The sequence below is a fragment of the Pongo pygmaeus genome, chromosome 19 (genome assembly GCF_028885625.2).
Source record: "Pongo pygmaeus isolate AG05252 chromosome 19, NHGRI_mPonPyg2-v2.0_pri, whole genome shotgun sequence".
In the NCBI taxonomy this organism is placed as follows: Eukaryota; Metazoa; Chordata; class Mammalia; order Primates; family Hominidae; genus Pongo; species Pongo pygmaeus.
In genome coordinates, this window is record NC_072392.2 from 19,586,794 (window position 1) to 19,609,041 (window position 22,248).

At 44.4% G+C, this 22,248-nt stretch overlaps 1 protein-coding gene across 2 annotated transcripts in view; it reads right to left on the reverse strand.

Moving 5' to 3' along the window:
- The window catches only part of LOC129017725 (ubiquitin carboxyl-terminal hydrolase 6), a 48,939-nt gene that overhangs the window by 22,813 nt on the left and 3,878 nt on the right, over positions 1 to 22,248 (reverse strand). Inside the window, exons 6-24 of one of the 2 annotated variants that reach the window (XM_054458402.2) lie at positions 21,899 to 21,979; positions 21,339 to 21,446; positions 20,903 to 21,012; positions 19,607 to 19,655; positions 18,961 to 19,081; positions 18,176 to 18,270; positions 17,724 to 17,789; positions 17,161 to 17,260; positions 16,638 to 16,790; positions 15,240 to 15,661; positions 13,967 to 14,048; positions 12,403 to 12,477; positions 11,762 to 11,900; positions 11,399 to 11,504; positions 9,788 to 9,961; positions 9,072 to 9,246; positions 8,476 to 8,627; positions 7,446 to 7,557; positions 5,875 to 6,086 (exon numbers count right to left, since the gene is read on the reverse strand). In XM_054458402.2, coding sequence (XP_054314377.1) covers positions 5,875 to 6,086; positions 7,446 to 7,557; positions 8,476 to 8,627; positions 9,072 to 9,246; positions 9,788 to 9,961; positions 11,399 to 11,504; positions 11,762 to 11,900; positions 12,403 to 12,477; positions 13,967 to 14,048; positions 15,240 to 15,661; positions 16,638 to 16,790; positions 17,161 to 17,260; positions 17,724 to 17,789; positions 18,176 to 18,270; positions 18,961 to 19,081; positions 19,607 to 19,655; positions 20,903 to 21,012; positions 21,339 to 21,446; positions 21,899 to 21,979 — 2,532 coding nt within the window. The remainder of the gene's footprint in view (positions 1 to 5,874; positions 6,087 to 7,445; positions 7,558 to 8,475; positions 8,628 to 9,071; positions 9,247 to 9,787; positions 9,962 to 11,398; positions 11,505 to 11,761; positions 11,901 to 12,402; positions 12,478 to 13,966; positions 14,049 to 15,239; positions 15,662 to 16,637; positions 16,791 to 17,160; positions 17,261 to 17,723; positions 17,790 to 18,175; positions 18,271 to 18,960; positions 19,082 to 19,606; positions 19,656 to 20,902; positions 21,013 to 21,338; positions 21,447 to 21,898; positions 21,980 to 22,248) is intronic. The other variant, XM_054458403.2, reaches the window with a different exon arrangement.

The following is a 22,248-nucleotide window of genomic DNA, read 5'->3' on the forward strand; positions in this document are numbered from 1 at the left end:
TAAGAAGTTTGGTATTTATTGAGTAGTTAGAAAAGCTAAATCAACAACTTGTCAACTCACTAGGGGTTAAGTTAGCTAGTTTCTAAGTAAAAAGACCCTTCTTTTTTCAGATTATTAAGCATTTTATTTTGTCATTTTCATTTAAGCTTAAATACATAATTTTAAGACTGTATTTCATATGCTACTATTATTATAAGACCCAGAGAAATCCAGACAGAGTTCAGTACAAATATTTTATAAAATTTTAAAACATAGCTAAACCCACACAATTTTCATCCTCTCATTAAGGAACTTCTCCTAGTGCCCTAGGGCCCATAGTTTCTCAGTTACTACTGAGATAAATTCTACTCCCAGTTATTAACATGGTTAGAAACTTCCAGCCAGGGCCAGGTGCAGTGGCTCACGCCTGTAATTCCAGCACTTCGGGAGGCTGAGGCAGGCAGATCATGAGGTCAGGAGTTTGAGACCAGCCTGGTCAATATGGTGAAACCCTGTCTCTACTAAAAATACAAAAATTATCTGGGCATGGTGGCAGGTGCCTGTAGTCCCAGCTACTTGGGAGGCTGAGGCAGGAGAATCACTTGAACCCAGGAGGCAGAGAGTACAGTGAGCCAAAATCGTGACATTGCACTCCAGCCTGGGCTGGGTGACAATAGCAAGACTCTCCCCCCACCCCCCCAAAAAAAAAGAAAAGAAAAAAAGAAACCTTAAACCAAGGGCTATTAATTCAGAGAAAAATAAAAATCAGAGGTAAAAGCGTACATTTCTGGCTGGACGTGGTGCCTCATGCCTGTAATTTCAGCACTTTGGGAGGCCAAGGTGGGTGGATCACCTGAGGTCGGGAGTTTGAGACCAGCCTAACCAACATAGAGAGACCCTGTCTCTACTGAAAATACAAAATTAGCCGGGCGTGGTGGCGCATGACTCTAATCCCAGCTACTCGGGAAGCTGAGGCAGGAGAATCACTTGAACACAGGAGGCGGAGGTTGCGGTGAGTTGAGATCGTGTCACTGCACTCCAGCCTGGGCAACAAGAGTGAAACTCCATTGCAAAAAAAAAAAAAAAAAAAAAGTACATTTCAAATAATTATCACAAAGCAACTAGCTTTCCATTATCACTGAGTTTAAGAAACAGAATATAGTGAGCACTCAAAAGCCTCCCATTTGCTTCCTCCAAATCACAAATTCTCCCTTCCTCACAAAGGTAACCATTATTCTAAATGTTACAGTAATCACTTTCTTGCTTTTCTTTACAGTTTTATATCCTATGCAGAAGTCAATAAACACTAGATTTCATTTTCCCTGTTTTAAAAGTTTTTATATTTATAAATAGAATTACTTAATTTGTTTTTTTTGTTTGTTTTTTGAAACAGGGTCTAGCTCTGTCATCCAGGCTGGAGCACAGTGGTGTGATCTCAGCTTGCTGCAACCTCCACTTTCTGGGCTTGAGAGATTTTCTTGCCTCAGCCTCCCAAGTAGCTGGGACTACAGGTGTGTGGCACCATGCCAGCTAATTTCTGTATTTTCTGTAGAGATGGGGTTTCACCATGTTGCCCAGGCTGGTCTTAAACTCCTGGGCTCAAGCAATCGGCCCACCTCAGCCTCCCAAAATGCTGAGATTACAGGTGTGAGCCACTGTGCCTAGCCTAATTCTTTTTTGTCTGGCTTCTTTCCATCAACATTAGGTTTATGAGATTCATTTATACTGGATATAACTACAAGTCCGTTCATTTTCATTCCTGTATAATGTTCTATTATCTTAATATATCTCAACTTCCCAATCCCTTCTAAAACTAATGGACATGTAATGTGTTCATTTTGGGGCTACTATAGATAACGCTGCTATGAATATTCTTGTACATATCTCCTGGTACACATATCTTTTGGGTGGATACCTACAGGTAGAACTGCTTATCTTTAACTAGAAAATTGTATTCCAAAGTAGTTGTATTAATTTATATTCTCATCAGCATGAGAGTTCCTGTTGCTCTACTTAGCAACCCTGCCAGTCTGTTTAATTTTACCTATTCAGGTGAGTGCACTGATATCATAATATTGTTTTAATTTACATTACACTGATTACTAGTGTCGTTGATCACTTTTTTTTTTTTTTGAGATGGAGTCTCGCTCTGTTGCCCAGCCTGGAATGCAATGGCATAATCTCAGCCCACTGCAACCTCTACCTCTGGGGTTCAAGTGATTCTCCTGCCTCAGCCTAGCGAGTAGCTGGGACTATATTCGCCCACCACCACACCCAGTTAATTTTTGTATTTTTAGTAGAGACGGAGTTTCACCATATTGGCCAGGCTGGTCTTGAACTCCTGACCTTGTGACCCATCCATCTCGGCCTCTCAAAGTGCTGGGATTATAGGCCTGAGCCACCACACCCGGCCAGGTTATCAATTTTAATGAAGTCCAATTTAATCTTTTCTTTTATACGAGTAGTGTCAGGAATGTATTCACCATTATTATCTTCCAAGGGCTGTTTCATTGTTTTGCTTTCAAATTTAGCTCTGTAGACCACCTGGAATTGTGGTGAAAGGAAGGTGCCAAGTTTCATATGGATATCTAATTGTCCCAGCACCACCTGCTGAGAAAACTGTCTTTCTCTCACCACCCTGCAATGTTATCTTTGTTATAAATCAGGTGTTCATACATTTGTGAACTGGTTTCTGGACTCTCTATTCTATCCCAATGGTCTATTTGTCTTTTCTTGTACCAATATGACATTAAGTATCATATCTTTGTGAAATAAATCTTGATATCTGGATGATATCTAATCTTGATGATATCCTCATACCTTATACTTTTTCGAGAGTATCTTGGTTATTCCTGATGCTTTGTATTTCCACATGTGAGAATCAGCTTACAAACTCACACACCACACACACACACACACACACACACACACATACACACACACACGAACACATGCAGACTTTGCATTTTTATTGGGATTGTGCAATATGTCATCTGTAGATTAGTTTGTAGAGAACTGATATCTTAAAATATCGAGTCTTCTAATCCATGAACATGGTTTACTTCTTCCAATATTTAAGTCTTCTTTAACTCCTATCAATATTTTATTTTCTATATAGATGTCTTATGTGTCATTTTAAAAGTTTATTCCTAGGTACTTAATTTTTCTCAGCATTTAATTTTTTTTATACTAAGATAAATAGTATCTGTAGTTAAGTTGAATGGTAGCCTCTAAAACAGTATAACCATGTTGTAACCCCTGGAACCAGTAAATGTGACCTAGTTTGGTAAAAGGATGTTTGTAGATATAATTAAGTTGAGGATGTCAAGATGAGATCATCCTGGATTATCTGGGTGGGCCCTAAATTCAATGACAAGTATCCTTATCAGAGAAAGACAGAGAGAAGGCCCTATGAAGAGGCAGGGATTGCAGTTATGCAGTCACAAGCCAAAGAATGCCTGAAGCCACCAGAGGTTAGAAGAGACAAGAAAGCATTCTCTCCTAGAACATTTGGAGGAAGCCCCCACCCTACTGAAACCTTGGTTTCAGACTTCTGGCCTCCAGAAGGTGAAAGAATAAATTTCTGGGCCGGGTGCAGTGGCTCACACCTGTAAACCCAGCACTTTGGGAGGGTGAGGCAGGCAGATCATGAGGTCAGGTCAAGACCATCCTGGCCAAAATGGTGAAACCCCATCTCTACTAAAAATACAAAAATTAGCCAGGCATGGTAGCATGTGCCTGTAGTCCCAGCTACTCAGGAAGCTGAGGCAGGAGAATTGCTTGAACCCAGGAGACAGAGGTTACAGTGAGCTGAGATTGTGCCACTGCACTCCAGCCTGGGTGACACAGCGAGATTCCATAAAAAAAAAAAAAAAGAATGTATTTCTGTTGTTTAAAGCCACCAAATTTATGATAATTTGCTATAACAGTCCTAAGAAACCAATACAGTACCTTTTTTACAATTTCATTTTCTCTTGTTGCTGCTATACAATCAATTTACTTGATCTAGAAACCCTGCTTTCCTTTACTTTATTTTATTTACTTATTTTATTTATTTATTTATTTTTTTAGATGGAGTGTCACTCTTATCACCCACGCTGGAGTGCAATGGCACGATCTCAGCTCACAGCTACCTCCACCTCCCAGGTTCAAGCAATTCTCCTGCCTCAGCCTCCTGAGTAGCTGGGACTACAGGTGTGTGACACCATGCCTGGCTGATTGTTTTATTTTTAATAGAGATGGAGTTTCACCATATTGGCCAGGCTGGTCTCAAACTCCTGACCTCATGATCCACCCACCTCGGCCTCCCAAAGTGCTGGGATTACAGGCATGAGCCACTGTGCCTGGCCTTTCCTTTCCTTTACAAAATTAGGACACTAAAGTCCAAAGAGCTCAATCAGCTATCTAGTGGCAGAATTAGAACTAAAACCTAGGTGGCTAAATTCCTAGTTCAGCGCCCTTTCTACTCTACCAAGTTGCCACTATACCTGAAGACTACCTCTTTAACAATTATCCACTGACCACAGTTTTCAAACCTTCCTTTTTCTTTTTTACCAAAGAGTGAACCTTTAATGCAATAGTTATATATTAGACTATCAAGAGAGGAATTATGCACAACTTGATTTTGCCCAAGAACATTCTTGTGTCCTCTAAGAAAAAAAAAAAAACCCAAAACAAAAAACTTTTCCAAAGCCATCCGCATTTATGTGGCAGTGAAGATGTACATACCTACATAAACACACAGGAAACATAAATTTTGTGTGTGTTGGTTTTTGTTTTTTTCTAATTTTTTAGAGACAAGGTCTCACTTATTGCCCAAGTTGGAGTGGAGTGGTTATTTACAGGTGTGAGCATTGTAGCATATTATAGCTTCAAAATCCTGTCCTCAAGGGTTCCTCCTAAACATGTTTGGCTTAGGAGATACTTTTTTTTTTTTTTTGAGACAAAGTCTCACTTTACCACCCAGGCTGGAGTGCTGTGGCACGATCTTCGCTCCCTGCAACCTCCGCCTCCTGGGTTCAAGCAATTCTCCTGCCTCAGCCTCTCGAGTAGCTGAAACTACAGGCACACGCCACCATGCCCAGCTAATTTTTGTATTTTTAGTAGAGATGGGGTTTCACCATGTTGGCCAGGCTGTTCTTGAAATCCTGACCTCAGGTGATCCACCTGCTTCAGCCTCCCAAAGTGCTGGGATTACAGGTGTGAGCCACTGCACCCGGCCATTTTCTTTCTTTCTTTTCTTTTTCTTTTTTTGAGACAGGGTCTTGCCCAGGCTGGAATGCAGTGGTGCAAGCAAGCATGGCTCACTGCAGCTTTGACCTCCTAGTCTCAAGTGATCCTCCTGCCTCAGCCTCCAGAGTAGTTGAGACTATAGGCCCACACCATCATGGCTGCTTAGTTTAAAAATTTTTTTTTTTTTTTGGTAGAGACGAGGTCTCACTATGTTGCCCAGGATAGCCTTGAACTCCTGAGCTAAGGTGATCCCCCTGCTTCAGCCTCCCAAAGTGTTGGGATTACAGGTGTGAGCCACTGCACCTGGCCAGGAGACACAAATTTTTCAAGAAAGTAGTACTCAGATGCACTGACTATCCTGTTGCCTCTTAATATATGGATGAGGAATGTCATTTCATACATTAGCCATCATGAGTAATACTAAATCCTGGCTCTGATCACTTATATTAGCATATATAATACATTGAAAATGCATTCATAGCAACAGATTTTGAGGACAGGATAAAAAAGTAAAAAAATAAAATTTGTAAATGTATTAAATTTTAAAAAATTAAAGAAAAAAAGAGAAGAAAATGCATTCAACGATGTTGCAAAGACAGAAAATGGCTATTTCACAAATGACACTAGCAAGACTGGCAGTGAGTTGCCTAACATTTAACTAACCATTTTTCGGTGGACTGCAATGAGGTAACCTGTAAAGGGGCCATCAGGAAGAGATGGCATGTGACCATTAACCATTCCATTTGTGAAGTTCTTCTCAGTTCCACATGGCACAACAGCGTTTGGCATTCCACTGGGGACGAATATTGGTCGGGGTAGGTCCCCATTGGTAGTTAGGGTGGACGTTCCATTTGTAGATGGCGAAGAGAAGAAATCTACAAATTCAAAGATAAGTACAGCATCGTAAGCTTGTGGTATTTTCATCTTTGCTCTTTTCTCAAGTATCCTGAGGACCAGAGACAGTGTAGTCTCTTAACACAGGGCAGGGAGAAATCATAGTATAAATAACTCTAGATTTATTGGAAGATTTTAATTTCCAGTTTTACTTCCTTAACTCACACTTTTGACCAAATGAAAAGGAAAGAGTAACTGCTGGAAACTCTTAAGCAGAATTTTTGCAGAAACCTGTATCAGCACCATGTTGTAGCACACAAACAGTTCTACCACTTGTTTTCTTTTCCTTCTCTTCACCTTTGAAGACACTGTCCAATACGGTAAACTCTACCCAGATGTTACATGTAAAATTTAAATTAGGCTGGATGAGGCAGCTCACATTTGTAATCCTAGCACTTTGGGAGGCTGAGGTAGCAGATCCCTTGAGCCCAGGAGCTAGTGACCAGCCCAGGCAACATGGTGAAAACCCATCTCTACAAAAGATACACCACAGCTGGGCATGGTGGTACACATTTGTAGTTCCAGCTTCTTGGGAGGCTGAGGTGGGAGATTGCTCCAGCCCATAAGGCAGAGGCTGCAGTGAGCCAAGATGATGCCACTGCACTCCAGGCTGGGTGACAGTGAGACCCTTTCTCAAAATAAATAAATAAAATAAAATAAAAATTACAAATGCATTATTCTCAGTCACACTAGCCACATCTCGAGTGCTTAACAGTCCACGTGACTGGTGGATACTATATTGGATGGCAAAGATCACAGAAGTTCCCACCACTGCAGAATTCTATTGGACAGTGATGCTCTAAATTAAAACTAAAATTAGATCATCCACCAACTCACTGTCAGGACTATCTACCTACTACACATCAATGAGGGGAGCCTCATAAAGCCCTTTGTAGTTGGGGAATTAGCCTAATTGACCTAATTGTAAGTAACATAAAGAATAGACAAAGCATACTAGCGGTTAAAAGGACTCAGTGAGTGACCACATTAAATTACATATAATATTGGATTTCTTTCTAGCTATATCTATTGTTTATATTTTCTGGTAGTATGTTCCTCTCATACTAGCTGTTGCCATGTTAGTATTAGATAAAAGTTCAAAGAGATCTGAATTCCAAGAGTATGTTAGCTAACAACTTCCCATCTAACTGAAGTCACTTGGGTTCTCTAAATTTTAGGTTTCTCATCTAAAAAATATGGAATAATCAGTAAGGTTTCCCTTGGGTTCCAAAACTCTTCTGCTATAATATCCTCTGCATGAACAAATATAACAAAGATGACAACTCTTAGACAAATATTTAAAGGTGCAATCATGAGAAGGAGTTCTAGTTCTATCTTACCTGTCTGTGTTGGACTAGAAGCTGAAATTGGAGATGCAGGGACAGGAATTTCAAATGCACACAAAAATCCACTCACTGAGAGTCCTACTTTTTGGTTGTCCTGAGGAAAGTTCTACAGAAACAGCAGCAAGATGAGAAGGGGGGGATGTTTCAGATAAAAAGGAAAAGTTCTCTCTCTAATGTGTTTCAAAAGAATGTCTTAGGTGCTTTCATCCGTAAAACCAACGAGATGATTGAATAATTTTTCAACTACATAAAGGATGAATGCTTGATAAAAATAACTGAAAACTAACCTCAATTGTTGAACTATTATCTCTTTTCACAGGAAGAAGTGTGTTGTATATGACTGACTTCTTCAGTTTTGTCCTTTGTTTCAGGGATCTAAATTCCAACCCTCAGACACCCCATTTTTGCATTTCATATGAAGAAAATGTCAATGAGGTGAGAGTGTGTTCAGAAATCCCAAAGATGAATATAAATAATACCAGTTGCAGGAGCTTAATTTAGAGTAGGCAATATATTTATTAGATTATTTGTTTCCCCAGCTGGTATGTAGAAAGACATGATTGGTGTCAATTTGTCTTTACTCTTAATTTCTTAGTGTGTTAAAAGACCAAGTATATATATTCATAAATACTAAAAACACACATTCATAAATACATCAAATACTTTAACCTAGGAAGAATTCTAGTAACAGTGGTAATATAGAAGAGCTGTGAAGTGTAATAGCAGCAGTCTTTGGAGGAAACCTATACTATAGTGACACAGCTAGAACACTCCATACAGGCAGCCTTACATATTTCCCTTCTTCAAAAATACCACCATCAGTATTATCCTTTTATTCTAGTAGAAAACTCTTTTAAGTTTCTGGGTTGGAAAACTTGGCATTTTTTGTTGTTGTTGTTGTTCAGTTTTCACTATGTTTTAGTATCTCTCTTGGTCACATAACCTAACAACTGATCATAATAATCGAGAAAAATGTCATCTTTGAAGGATAGAATCAAAAGTTTCTTAGAGTAGTTAACATTACCTTTATGTTGGAATCATGTACTTCTGCTAGAAGGATTTGTTCTGAATTAAGTGCACAGAGATCACTCAGCTGTTTTTTTAAACCTGTGTACTTTTCATCCGTATTCAGTCTTAGTCCATACCGTACAGGGGTAGTACCATCTAACTTAATCACTAGTAAAGAGAAAAGATCTTTTATCAGTAAAATGCAGGTTTCATTGAAAGCCTTAAATGCTGTGTACAGATATATCTGACCTGTAAATATAATAGCAAATATTTCAGCCTAGAATTTTTATTTTATGTGTAAACACTAAAACAGATGGTACTTAGGGATAATATTAAGTGAAATCCGTATTTTTTTTGGTGTTCATCTGACATAAAAGTATGAGTGGCTTTGCGGGGTTTTAAAGAGAGTTGCTGGCATATTTGAAACCAAAAAAAAATGCCCCAATCTACATCTTTCAAACCTCAAGTCATGCCTAAAATTAGCTTGCTCAGTTATAATATGCTGACTACCAGTCTTTATTTGTAAACAAATAACTATGCTTACAAATTCAGGCTATTTAAATAAAGTAAATTTAATGGAGTCAAGTAATTTTTCAGAACTTTATGACCTACCTGTTATTTCTAAGTGCATATCACTATCCATTGGTAGTGGTAAAGACAAAAAATTGAAAGGGTCAAATCGGACACTTATATGCCCACATGTCTTGCATTTGACTTGAGATCTTAGCTGCCCATGGAACAAATCCACAACAATTGATCTATTTCTTCCTAGATGGTTGTCCCAGGCCTAGCAATAAAAAAGATGAGAATTTTCTCTCAAAATCCATAAGAGAGGCATTTCTATATAAATTCACAGAAACTGGTTAAATATATTGCATTTAAATGTAAAGAATATAATCCTTACTCTTCATTTAACATAAAATATTAAATTGAGATGGAAAATCCTGTTTTTCATTTGTTCTTATCAAGGTAACAATGGTAAATATTAAAGTTATTTGTCCATTAACAATTATAAAGCATGCCTATAGGTCACTGTATACATTACTTTAACAATTAGGGGGACTCTTTAAATTCCACTGGATAATTATTCCTACATCCAGTCCCATCAAGTTTACAATGTGAACTGGCAACAGTTTTCTATATTCATTAAAGGTATTTTTGTTTTGGCATTATTGCATAACAGTTAACCACAGGAACAGAAATTCCTTCATTTTCGCAGTAAAATTCTGATCTCAGGATAGTTTAGTTTGCATTTAAGTTGTGCTACATGTATTTGTGGCCAGAACATTTTGTCTATTGCTTACATTAGAAACTCAAAACTGACAAACCTCTGCAGCTACTTCCCAGTCTGGTCGGCCATCACTGTCCTTCAGTTCCACATATGGCTTTTCATGGACTCGGTTGAGATCTTCATGAAGACCATCCAAGAGAAAAGCCAGAAGTTCCTGGGAGTCTTGTTGCTGAAACCCATTAAACCTGGGAGCATATTTTGCTATGGTCCACTATAAATATAAGAGAAGTCACAGTCATTATTTCCTACCCATAAAATTTGGAATGAACATGTCGTATAATCCAATCAGAGCCATTGTAAGAAAATAAATAGTATAGTACTTAGTCTGCCTCCATTTCAACAAATGTATTTTGGATAATCATGAAATCTTTTGAATCTTAACGTCAAATGACCAAAAAAAAAAAAAAAAAGAGAACTATTTCGGCCAATACTGTGTCCTCAGTCAGTATCACGTAAGCAAACTGTTCTTCAGGCACACAGATGTTATTTAAGACAGAAATACTAAAACAGCATTTGCTCACATTGAAAAACATCCTGTTCTATAATGTTTTACACATTTTTATATGCATATAAAATATGTATATTTTATAGGTACATAATATGTACATAACATATGCATAAAATAATGTGTATATAATAATACATAGCATGTATAAAATAATATGTGTATATATTATTTTATATAATGTAATGTTGTCTTCAACAATTACATTTTCTGGTCTGGTTGCATCCTAACTTTTATTAACTGCATTAGAATTATTTAGAGGGTACAAATTAATTAGAATAGTGCCTGGCAAGAGGTAAGTAGTCAAATGTGTAGCTGTTATAGTTAATAATTTGTAATATAAAAAGCTTTTGCTTTGTATTTAAATAAAAATAATGAATAATCCTAACTTCACTAAAATCTACTACATCTGATATTAATATAAAACTTATATTCATTAGTTTCATTCATTCATTCTTCTACTTTTTTTTTCTTTTTGGAGACAGAGTCTTACTCTGTTGCCCAGGCTGGAGTGCAGTGGTGCGATCTTGGCTCATTGCAAACACCATCTCCCAGGTTCAAGCATTTCTCGTGCCTCAGCTTCCCAAGTAGCTGGGATTACAAGCATGCACCACTATGCCTGGCTAATTTTTTTTAGTAGAGACAGGGTTTTGCCATGTTGCCCAAGTTGGTCTTGAGCTCCTGGCCTCAAGTGATCCACCCACCTCGGCCTCCCAAAGTGCTGAGATTACAGGCATGAGCCTCTGCTCCCAGCCTCCTTCTTTGTATTCTACAGATAGAACTATCTTAGTTATGTTGAAAATGGATTGGATTGGATGTAATTAAGAAGACTCTGAGGTCCACCTTGCAGTTAGAACACTGCTAATAGTGAAGTGTTACCAAAAAAGGTTTACTCTTCATATAAGATGTTTGACAAATTAGGAAAATGAATGACATCCCCAATTTAGAGTGTACCTTTGGTCTTTATCCTACCCACTACATATACACTAGTATTTTGCAAATATTTAAACAAGCAAAAGAATTTGGCCTCTTGTTTATACCAAGTGAAGGATCCAAAAGGCTAAACACAAAAAACAAGTGCAGAAAAATGATTAAACAACTATTTAGGAATTAAATACTTTTATATTATTTTAACCTGCTTACCTGAAGCTTTAATGGGGCAACACTCTTCTGAGTTCCACTCCAAAGTTCCTGTACTAAATCACCATAGCATTTAGCCATATGCCCCTTCATACCAATGGGATTTGTCCTAGAAGTTTGAGAGGAAAATTTGTTGCCAAAGATTCTCATAAATTACAATCATGTGGGCACAAAAATGCCTAGCATCTCACATCAAAATATCTTTTCTTTTTGAAATAAGAGATGTATTCCTTGGCCTATTTCATATTAAATAGGGCAAATAAGATAAAATCTTTTTCCCGCAGGGTGAAAAAAGAGGAAATTTAGGTGATATTGGGTTTATATCAAAGTCACAGCTTAAGAGGCCAGTGACTCAAGAAAGATTACCTGTTGAGTTCATAAAGATGTCTCCCTGAGATAAAGTACTGTGTCAGTGGCTGTGTGTTACTAACGCACTGGATGCTTGAGTTCATGAAGCATGTGTTTCCCAGGTTGCTTAGACCCGTGGCTCCCTTTTCTATGGGAACTGGAACAAACAATAAGAGAACCAAAGCTTAGCTGTAGTAATATGCCATGGCACGAACAGTTACTTATATTCAATCAAAAGATTTTTTATAACTCTCATAATCAGCTAAATGGTGCTAATAATTCTCTAGCAGGTCTTTGAAATGCTAGAGAAGGTTTTTCATAGAGTGTCTGGCAACAGTGATGATCCATGCTCACTTTTAACCCAGAAGCAGCAATTATTCTTTTTAATTGCTATGATTTTTCAAAATAATTCAAACAATTCTTCTTCTAGTATGTCTTTTAAAACATATAAATTATTTAATTGCAGAGTTAGAAAGAAATTTAGAAAATAATTTGATGGTGGGTTTGCCAACATCAAATGCTGCTTCAGGAAAAAAGAAAAAGAAGGGCCCTAATTACTTTTGAACTAGAAAACCAAAAGTTGTTAGCACTTTAATAGTTGAGAGAAGAAAAAAAAACATTTAAAATAATCTCTTTAAAAAATAATACTGGAGACCTACCCTTGTGTCTATCTATTTTACTACTATTTGCTATAAAAGACATCTCCTCAGGCCAACTCATATCTTTGTTGTGAACTGGAAGGACAGATAGGAATGTGTTAATTTCTTATCTATCTAATTTACACCCACTCGATTGCTTCTGTTTTTTTTTTTTTTTAAAGACATCTTATTCCTAAATCAGAAGTTTTAAAATCTAGTTAATTTTAGTACATGCATTGCTTACCGATGAGGTTACATTCTGAGAAATGCATCATTAGGTGATTTTGTCTTTGTGTGAATATCACGGTGTGTACCTACACAAACCTAGGCTATGTATGGTATAGGCTGTTGCTCCTTGGCTACAAACCTGTACAGTATGTTACTGTATTGAACACTGTAGGCAACTGTAACACAATGGTAAGTATTTGTGTATCTAAACATGTTAGAACACAGAAAAGGTACAACTAAAAATACAGTATTATAATCTTATGGGACCACTGCTATATACAGGTCTTTTGTTGTCAAACATCTTTATGCAGCACATGCCTGTAATTGGCTCTAAAACCATTCCTATTCTTCATATTGAGGACTTTAAAGTCACTTGGTTTGAATAATCTTTTCCCTCAATTACCTACTTGAAGTAAAATTATACTTAACCATCTACAGAAGTAATTAAAGTTCAGAAACAATGGAATTTCTTATACTTAAAACATTAGAAATATTACAATTCCTTCTTAAATTGTAACAACTGTCAGAGTAATTTATTCCTTTTTTTTTTTTTTTTTCAGACAGTCTGGCTTTGTCCTCCAGGTTGGAGTGCAGTGACGTGATCTTGAGTCACTGCAACCTCCACCTCCTGGGCTTGACTGATTCTCGTGCCTCAGCTTCCTGAGTAGCTGGGACTACAGGCACGTGCCACCACACCCAGCTAATTTTTGTATTTTTAGCAGAGACAGATTTCACCATGTTGGCCAGGCTGGTCTTGAACTCCCGACCTCAAGTGATCCACCCATCTTGGCCTCCCAAAGTGCTGGGATTACAGGTGTGAGTCACTGCGCCCGGCCTATTCATTTGAATACAAAGGCAGCTAACAACGTTGCCACAAAACTTGATGGGAAAAGACACAATTAAAAAGTTTTTAATGGCATGTGTATGCCAGTGTGTAAATCTATGAATATACAAGTAGCTCTGTCAGTGAGTAGCCAGTGTTGATGACTAATGAAAGCCTGTGCTACTAACTATGCAAGAAAGTTGCTCTCTACTCAAACTCAAAGCAGCAACTTGAAAATTTTAAGGAAGTATAAATTTGTAAACTGAATTCACTTGTTTTTATCTACCATTCCCATCCTTTGTCAATGACTAAAAACAGAATATTTTCCCTTTAAAGCAATCTAAATCATATGGTAGGATTACATAAGAGTTCAAAGGGTTTTCTTTTTCTTTTTTTTCCAAAGGGTTTCTTTGTCATAAAAACATAATGATCAAATAATAGTTGTCTTGGAGAAAATTATAAAATGGGTTATTAGTAACTCTTTAAATTCTTCCCCTTGAAAATTTAATATAGATGCATGCTTCCATCTTGTACCTTCAATTACCAGGTGTTGTTCATCCTGGATTTTCAAATATTCCAATCTATGATCCTCATCATCCAGAAGAGTAAGGCAGTTCTGTGTAAGGAGGAGGAAATGTTTCTATTATTTGGTTAGTAAACTTCAAACAAATACAGAGATAAAAATGAGTAACAATTAAAAAAAACTTCTTTGTAGTTACATAACTTATATCACCAATATCTGGCCTACTATAGTTGTTCATAAATATAACTTAGGTGGCAGTATGAGAGAAAGACAATGTGTACTTCACAAGCATTATCTTTCTCTTTTTAAAAATTTCAATAGGTTTTTGGGGAACAGGTGGTGTTTGGTTACATGAATAAGTTTTGTTTGTTTGTTTGTTTGTTTGAAGATGGAGTCTGGCTCTGTTGCCCAGGCTGGAGTGTAGTGGTGCAATCATGGCTCACTGCTTCCTGGAACTCATGGGCTCCAGCAATCCTCCTGCCTCAGCCTCTTGACTAGGTGGCACATGCCACCATGCCTGGCTAATTTCTTTGACTTTTCTCTAGAGACAGGGTCCACCTATGTTTCCCAGGCTGGTCTCTGACTTCTAGACTCAAGTGAACCTGAACCTCCCACCTCGACCTCTCAAATTGCTGGGATTACTGTTGTGAGCCACCACACCCGGCCTAAATTTCTTATGTGCCACGCTACTACAAAACATCATTATTAGGGGCAGCTAGATGGAAGGTGTAGGAGGACACTATAGTGCCTTTTCAATATTTCTGTATATCTAAAATCATTTCAACAGGAAGAAACATTTATTTTAAAACATGAAGGTGGTTACCCTTCCATGAGTTTCAAGTACAAAGGTAGGCTCATGGTGTCATTAGAATTCAGAATGCTGGTCGCAGGGCTGGGGGTGCTGGGAGGGGCTGGGCATTGTTGGCTTTGTGATCTGGGTGCTGGTGTGTTCCATCTGTGCATGTGTTTCGAGCTGCACACTTTCTTAATAAATTTTCATAAGTTTAACAAAAAATAAAATGAGGATGCGAAACCTGCTTGGGTTGTTAAGCCTCGGGAAATTACCTCTGCCATGAGCCCTGGCCCAGATGCTTCTAGAAGCCTGGAGGGAACTGAACACTTTCCAAGTAGAGGTGGCAGAGGCAAGGCCCTGAGGTGGGAGCGCATGGCTGTTTGTCCCTAGCTCTGAAGGGGGTGTCCTGGTTGGAATCAGTGCTGGGTGCACTGCAGGGCCCGGAAGTCTATGTCCACATTGTGGCTGAGCGCAGTGAAAGCCAATCTCACCCCCTCCGCAGAGTGCTCAGCCTGCCAGCAGGTGGCCAGCTGGTCCTCCTGGGATATGGCAGGGACCCAGCAGCTCTGTTCGAAATCATAATGAGGGAACCAAGGGCCCCCTACATCCAGGTCTGTCGGGAGGCGGGGCATCGAGTTCCACTCCAGGAATCTCCAGGAACCCTGAGGTCCTCCCTGAGCCAGGGCCAGGCTGGGCACACCCTGAGTGCCCACAGGGTAGGTGTCTTCCCAGACAGCGTCACCAGGACAGGGTGTGGAAGAACGAGGTGCCCATGGCAGAGAAGCTGGCCAAATGGGCCGCTGGAACCGGGCTGGTGGGCCTGGAGGGGCCTGCCTGTCCCCCTTGCAGATGGTCTTCCTGCCACGTGAAGCTGGCACAGGACTGGGTGCTGAGGACCCTTGCTTGGGCTTGGCTGAAAGGAAAACAGACGTGGTCAGTGTCTCCAGTGAGCCCTTTCCGGGCTGGGCCCCACCTGCCTGCATCTCTGGAGTCCTTGGGGTCTCTGTGTGGCCCCGTGGTCTGACACTGAGGACACGCCTGTAGTCTGCTGATCCCAGAGGGAGGGGTGTGTGCTGCCTGGCATGGGGAAGCTGTTGGGGCATGGCGGGTGGCTCCTGGGACTGCCCCCAGGGTTCAGACTGGCTGGGGGCTTCCTGCCACACACCTTCGTCCCAGGGCTGTTGGGCTTGGGATATGGCCCCAGTCAGAACTCAGGTGGGAGGGGCCTTGGATGTCACCCAGCCCTTTACCACCTCACATGGGGACCTGTCTCCGCAGTGGGTGATTGGGCCCGGATGTGGGTCACCCTCTGCCTCCCTGGGCTGCCCAGTCCATGCCAGGACTGACCCTTCCCACATCTGGCTGAACTCTTGGCTCTGGCTCTGGCTCTGGGCCCGGGGTCCCACCTGTGCCCTCTCCCTGAATGCACTGTGGGTCAGGGACACCCAATTCCCTTGTCTCCCTTGCTCAAGTCTTGTTGTCCTGGCAACCCTGGAGGAGCGTGCAGGAGTGAGGGGCCTCTGCTGCTCTCTGAGGCTGTGGGTGATTGCAGGGAGGGGCAGGGTCTCCCACAAATGGGTCTGGCTCCTCTAGTAACTTTGAAGGCCCTGTGAGGGGGAGAGCAAGACACCATGGAAAGTGGGAGGGGGCTTGTTGGAGGGTCTTGCCCACATCCCCCTCCTGTGTGCACAACACGTCCAGTACACACGCACTGAGTGCCTGCCCTGAGGGCCGGTGGGCCTCTTGTACTTTCCTAGAGTCCAGGAGGAAGAGGAGGAAGAAAAGGTGAAGAGGAAGGCCCAGGTAGTAGGGTTGCTGGTCCGGGGCACTCGCCCACTACTGACTGCCCAAGAGGGTGACATGGGAGGGGACATGGCACTGGAGCCCACCTGGGGGTGGCAGGTCCCCTTGCTTCCTTGTTAGTTTCTTCGTAGAGGCCCTAAGACGCTTGAGCACAGTGTCATCGTCCATGGCCCACGTATCAAAGAACTGGTTCCGAAAACGTGCCCACCGGCCAGACCTGGATGTCTTCATGAGGCGCTCTAGGGACAGGGTGGATATCAGGCCAAGAGAGTTACCTGGGAATGGTCACAGCTCATACCCTGTGGCCACTTCAGTCTCCCACTGGGCGGTGCCAGATCCTTTTGTGGCCACCCCAGGCGTCCACATGTACACAGTAGACTGTGGCTGGGGGGTGATCTGGGCAGGGAAGTGTTCACCACACTCCCGACTTTCATCTGGGTCATGTGGGGGATGGGCTCGGTGTCACAGTGCCCTGCCCAGCCCACCTGGCCAGACCTCCCTCTGGGCCAGAACAGAGGATCATGAGGACAGGGTGAGGAAGCTGCCCTCGGGCCAGTCGGGTTCTGACCGCAGGGCTCCCCAGGCCCCACTGGGCACACGTAGACTTACTCTTCTGAACCTTAAAGGCAATGCTTGTTATCGGCATCAACACCTGTCCTCCTTCCAGCAAATACACGTCCCACAGGCGCAGGGTGAGCCCGAGAGAGATCTGTGGGGACAGCAGGTGTGAGAGAACCTGGCCCTTCCAGGCTGGGGCTGGTGGCTCGAGCTGCGCACATTGGGGCTTCAGTCTCCAGAGTCAGTGACCTTCCCCATGAGGGCCGCCTGAGCCATCCAGAATGCTGGGTCAGACAAGGTCTTGCAGCTCCTCATAGGGGGCACTCATTTGAGTGGGGATGTGGCTCCTGGAGAGAGGGGCTTGCCCAGGGCTTGAGGCTTCCCTGAGCCCTCTCAAGTTTGGTCCTGGCCCAGTCAGCCCATGAAGCTGGGCCTGAGCCCCAGCCATTGCCCTGGGATGACCCCTCTTGGGCAGAGGGTTTTGCTTGTGTGACTTTCGGGGACCCGCCTGAGCCTCCTGTGGGCTGGGAGTGAGCCAGACCCCCGGGATGGGGAAGCAGGGCACTGCAGGGCAAGGAGGGTCCCTGAGCCAGGATCTCCCTATGCCTCCTTACCCCTTGAATCAACATCCGGAGAAGGCAGCCTAACGAGGAACACTGCCCGCATAGACCTTCCTTGTCCTGATGGGAGGAACAGAGGTGCTCAGGGCCCCCTGGGCTGCCCTAAAAACCTCCATCTTCCAGGGCCTCTGAAGACCCTTCCCCTAGTGCAGAACACTGGGTGGTGTCCAGAGCTCCCCACAACACTGTCCCCTTCCCACACTCCCGGTGGACACACTGCCCTTTGCCCTGCTCTGCAGGAGCTGGGCCCCCATCCCTGTGCCTCTGTCTCCTCCAGGGCAGGAAAGGAAACCAACTCCCAGACCATGGAGAACCCAACGTCCCAGGTCAGGCCCTGGCTGAGACTCCGCCAGTCACCAGTCCCACGAGGGGTTCCAGTCCCCCTGCTCCTACAGCCCCACGGGAGGCAGGGCCTCTGAGAAGAGCCGAGGGGACCATAAACTCACCTGATGCCACATGGTCTTGGGTTGTGACTTGGGTACCACATGCTCCTGTTGGTCTTGGAGCCCCTGGACTGTCCCACCATTTGGGCTGTGGAATCCTGAGAAGCCCCCAGCCCATCATGAAATCAGAGCCTTCCCCCAAGATGTGGAGCCATCAGCTGCAAGAGCTGGGCAGCTGCAGAGGCCCCCAAACCCGAAGGCCTCCCACCCTCCCATCTGGTGACCCCACCATGTGGCCTTTGCCCTGGGGAGGTGGGACAGGAACATCCCCTGGAGCCTGGCTGGAGGTTCCCCTGGAGGCCTCCCGGGCTAGGGCGCAAAAAGGGCAAGCCTGACTTTGAGGCCACAACAGAGCGGCCAGTATAGGGTGGGGGCTGGGCTTCCTGGTCATCTCCTGGAAGTGGGGTCGTGCCAGGGGACACGGGATGGGGAGATGCTGCCACCTGGGCTTGGTCAGCCCATTCGTGGGCACCAAGGGCAGCAGGAGCCCAGGCAGCTGGAGGGCAGGAGGACTCTCAGGGAGGGGAGAGTCAGCTGCACATAATCAGAGCCGGAGGGCGTGGCTCCAGGACACAGAGGGTGGCCACGGGGAGGATGAGATGCCCTCTGCTGATGGGGATGAAAGGCATCTGTGGACTCCTGTGGGACCCTCAGCAGAGATGTCCTAAAGGCTCCCAACAAGCTGGCGACACAAGGATGGTGCCTTGGCTGAAAGCCGAGATCATCTGGCCACGGTGGCCGTCCCCGGGTCTGGCTGCATGAGGCCCCAGGGGCAGCTGTTCACCTACCCGGCAGGGAGTGCCTCTCACTGGCCAGCAGCTGCACCAGTGCCCAGAATGCATCCTCCTCAGGCAGGTAAAGGAGGAACAAGGCGGCGATGTGGCTCAGGTCCCTGCAGTAGCCCACCTCCTGCAAGAGCCAGAGTCACCATGGAAGGACATCACCTGGGAGGGCTGAGGTCACCTGGGAGGACTCATGTCATTGGAGAGGGCAGAGGTGACTGGGGAGGCTTCCTATGAGGAAGAGGCTTCCTCAGGATGCAAATTCATTTCATGACAAGAGCCAAGTCCATCAGGCACTTCAGCACCTTGTCCAAAATGTCTCCTGAGAGCACTGTCCTGCGTGTGACACTGCCAAACTCCCGGGCTTTGAGGCAGCCCCAGGAGGAGGGTGTCATTTCCTGTTCTGAGAAGTGGTGGTCAGGCCCAGGTGACACCAGGAGTCCAGGCCCCAACTCCTTTGTGTCTCAGCTTGACCCCTTGAGACCACTGCCTTGCTTGGAGGTTTATGCCAGCAGTGAGCTGGACTCCTACCTCCTATATCCTGGTGGGTCACAAATACTAACTTTAAAAGAAGCAACGACACCCCCACCAGACACCCACTCCTGTGAAGATGGAAATATGGCCCGGGAACCTCACTGCCGGGAATACTCACCAGGTTATACTCCGAATATGCCAGGAGGATGTAGAATAGTTCCCGCTGCCTAGGAAACAGAGAAAGGGGGCTATGGTTTGGTTTGTGCAGATACTTTTAGTTTCACTTTGTCTACAAATCCTAACAACAAATCCCATTTCAGGTTCAGATGATTCACAAGATAAGCAGTGAGCTCTTCAGGGCCTGAGACTGTTGAAGAAATGTTTCAGTAAAATCCACATCTGTGACATGCAAATAGCCCAGTTCTACAGTGAGTTGACCGATCCTTTTCACGCTGAATGATTTTTTTTTTCCAGTTTGCACACACACCAGTTCAGTCTTTGGGTGTACAGTTCCTCCATGGTTCCAAACCAATGTGCAGTCTCCTGGCCACTGCTCCAGCCCCTCCTGGAGAGACTCCTTCATCTTCCAAATCTCCAGGGTTTCCCCTATGCACCCAGCCTCTCCCCGATCCGTTAGCCCCTGGCCACCCAGACTGCTTCTCAGTCCCTATGGTTTGGCCTTTTCAAGAATGGCCTAGGAATGGGAATCCTACTGTGGTAGCTTATTGGGTCTGGCTTCTTTCCCTTAGCAAAATGCATCTAGGATCCACCCACATTCGTGCAGCCATCACTGGTTTGTTCCCTTTTCTCACCAGGTCTTCCCGTTTGAACGGAGGAACAGCCTGTCTCTCCCCATTCCCATGTTGAAGGCCATCCCCGAAGGCTCCGTGTGTGAGTGACAATGAATCAAGCAGTGAACGTGGCATGCAGGTTTCATGTGGATGTCAGTTTTCAAATCAGTGGGTTCAATATCTGTGACACCTTGGGGATGCGTGGTTCAAGTCCATTGAGCTTTGTGAGCCACTGCCCAACTGGCTGCCAACGTGGCTGTGCCATGTCATGTTCCCAGCAGACCTGGATGAGAGTTTCCAGGACCCCTAATTCTCCCAGCATTTGGTGCTGTCAGTGTTGCCTGGGGAGGCTTATGGGCCCTCCATCCTGCCACCCTCCCGTGGGTCCTACCATGCGTCCCCATGGGTCAGGGAGAGCACCTTTCACCATTGTGCGTGATTTTCTTTGCTGTTTTCTGTCTCCTCAGGATCCTCCTGGGTTCTGGCCCCACATGTTCCAGCCTGGCCCAGGGCTTGGAACCAGGGAGGTGCTCGGTTCATGGTGCCGGCTGCTCCCTGGGCCAGGAGAGCTCTTGGCAGCTCTGTCATCCCTGCTGGGTGACCCTGGCTTCTGCTGCGGGGAAGTCTCCATCCCTCTTGTTCACCCCATCTCCACTGGGACCCTGAGGCTCCCGTAGGCTTACTTGGCTCCATATCGATCCTTGAAGAAGATATGGTTCCGGAGAGTCCTGCTCACGTCCAGGTTGATCTGGTGGATGTGTTCAGATGACCTCTTGCCCTTCTCCTTCATGATCTGCAGGGCCAAGAGGAGGAAGCAGCCTCAGAACAGATGGAAGCCTCCCTGCCCCAAATGGCAGTCAGCCCACAGTCAGCACTTTGGGAAGGAAGGAAAGAAGGAAGGTTTCCTTCTGCACAAAGCTGCTTTTTGGCTTGTTACTGAAGCCAGGGAGGGTCACCAGAGCTGAGTTTGTCTGTGGTGACTATGCCACTGTCCATGCCCAGGATGTGCATCTGACCATCCCCTCCACCCCCAACAGGGTGGGCTTGACGTTCCCTCCAGCTGGAGACCTGGGCCCCTGACACGGCCTGTCCTGTTTGTTGTGCTCTGGCTGACAGTACCTTATATTTTCTGGGGTTTTTCGACTTGATTTCCTGAATGTTCAGGAGGACTGACCACACTGGGCCCCTGATGTTCATGGGAACGCCCCTATAGATGTGATCTATGAGCTGTGGGCAGAAAACAATCTGGTGTCACAGGCCATGGGGTGACCCCAGCAAGGACCAGAGCCTGGGGATTCTGGAAATTGTCGGTTTTGGCCCCATGATTCCTCAGTAGAGGTGAGATCAAGCTGGGACAGGGTCTGCCTTCCCAGGACTGAAAGAGTGGATGGACACTCAGAGTCGAAACTCTGATCTGCACCTTTTTTTTCCTTCAGGTCACTAGGGCATCCCTAGCCTTGAACTCCAGGTGGTCCCAGCCCTAGATTCAGATTCCCTCCCAGCAAGGTGACACTTGCATGAATAGGCAGGCAATCTGGCGACCAGGCCTGCAGTCCTCTGGGCAAGGACAGTGTGCCACCCCCGCTCTGAGAGGCTGATGGTGCCAGGCCAAAGCCATGGGTGCCTGACCCCTGTCTCTGCAGAGAGTACTTCCAGGGGCCTCTCCCTCCACACATTACCTTTTTGCTGTTTTTATATGTCTCCCATTCACCCAGCATCTCCAGCCACTTGTTCTTTCTTTTTCTCTCCTGCCGAATTTGCTGCCAAATGAGACATGTTGGAGTTAGCGGAGCTGCCAGGCTTCCCAGAGCCGCCCGTGGATGCTGGGTCTTGGGCTCTGGATCCCTGGTGGGACCCAGCTGGAAGGAGCCAGGGAAGGGCAGACCCTAAGGGCTGAGAGCCTTTGAGCAAATGAGCACCAGTGGGCTGGCTTTGGGACCCCAGGATGTGCCATCCTCAGGCCACAGATACACCAGTCTTAGGTCCCAGCTTCTAGGTGGGTTCCTGATACAAGCAGGCAGCCACTTCC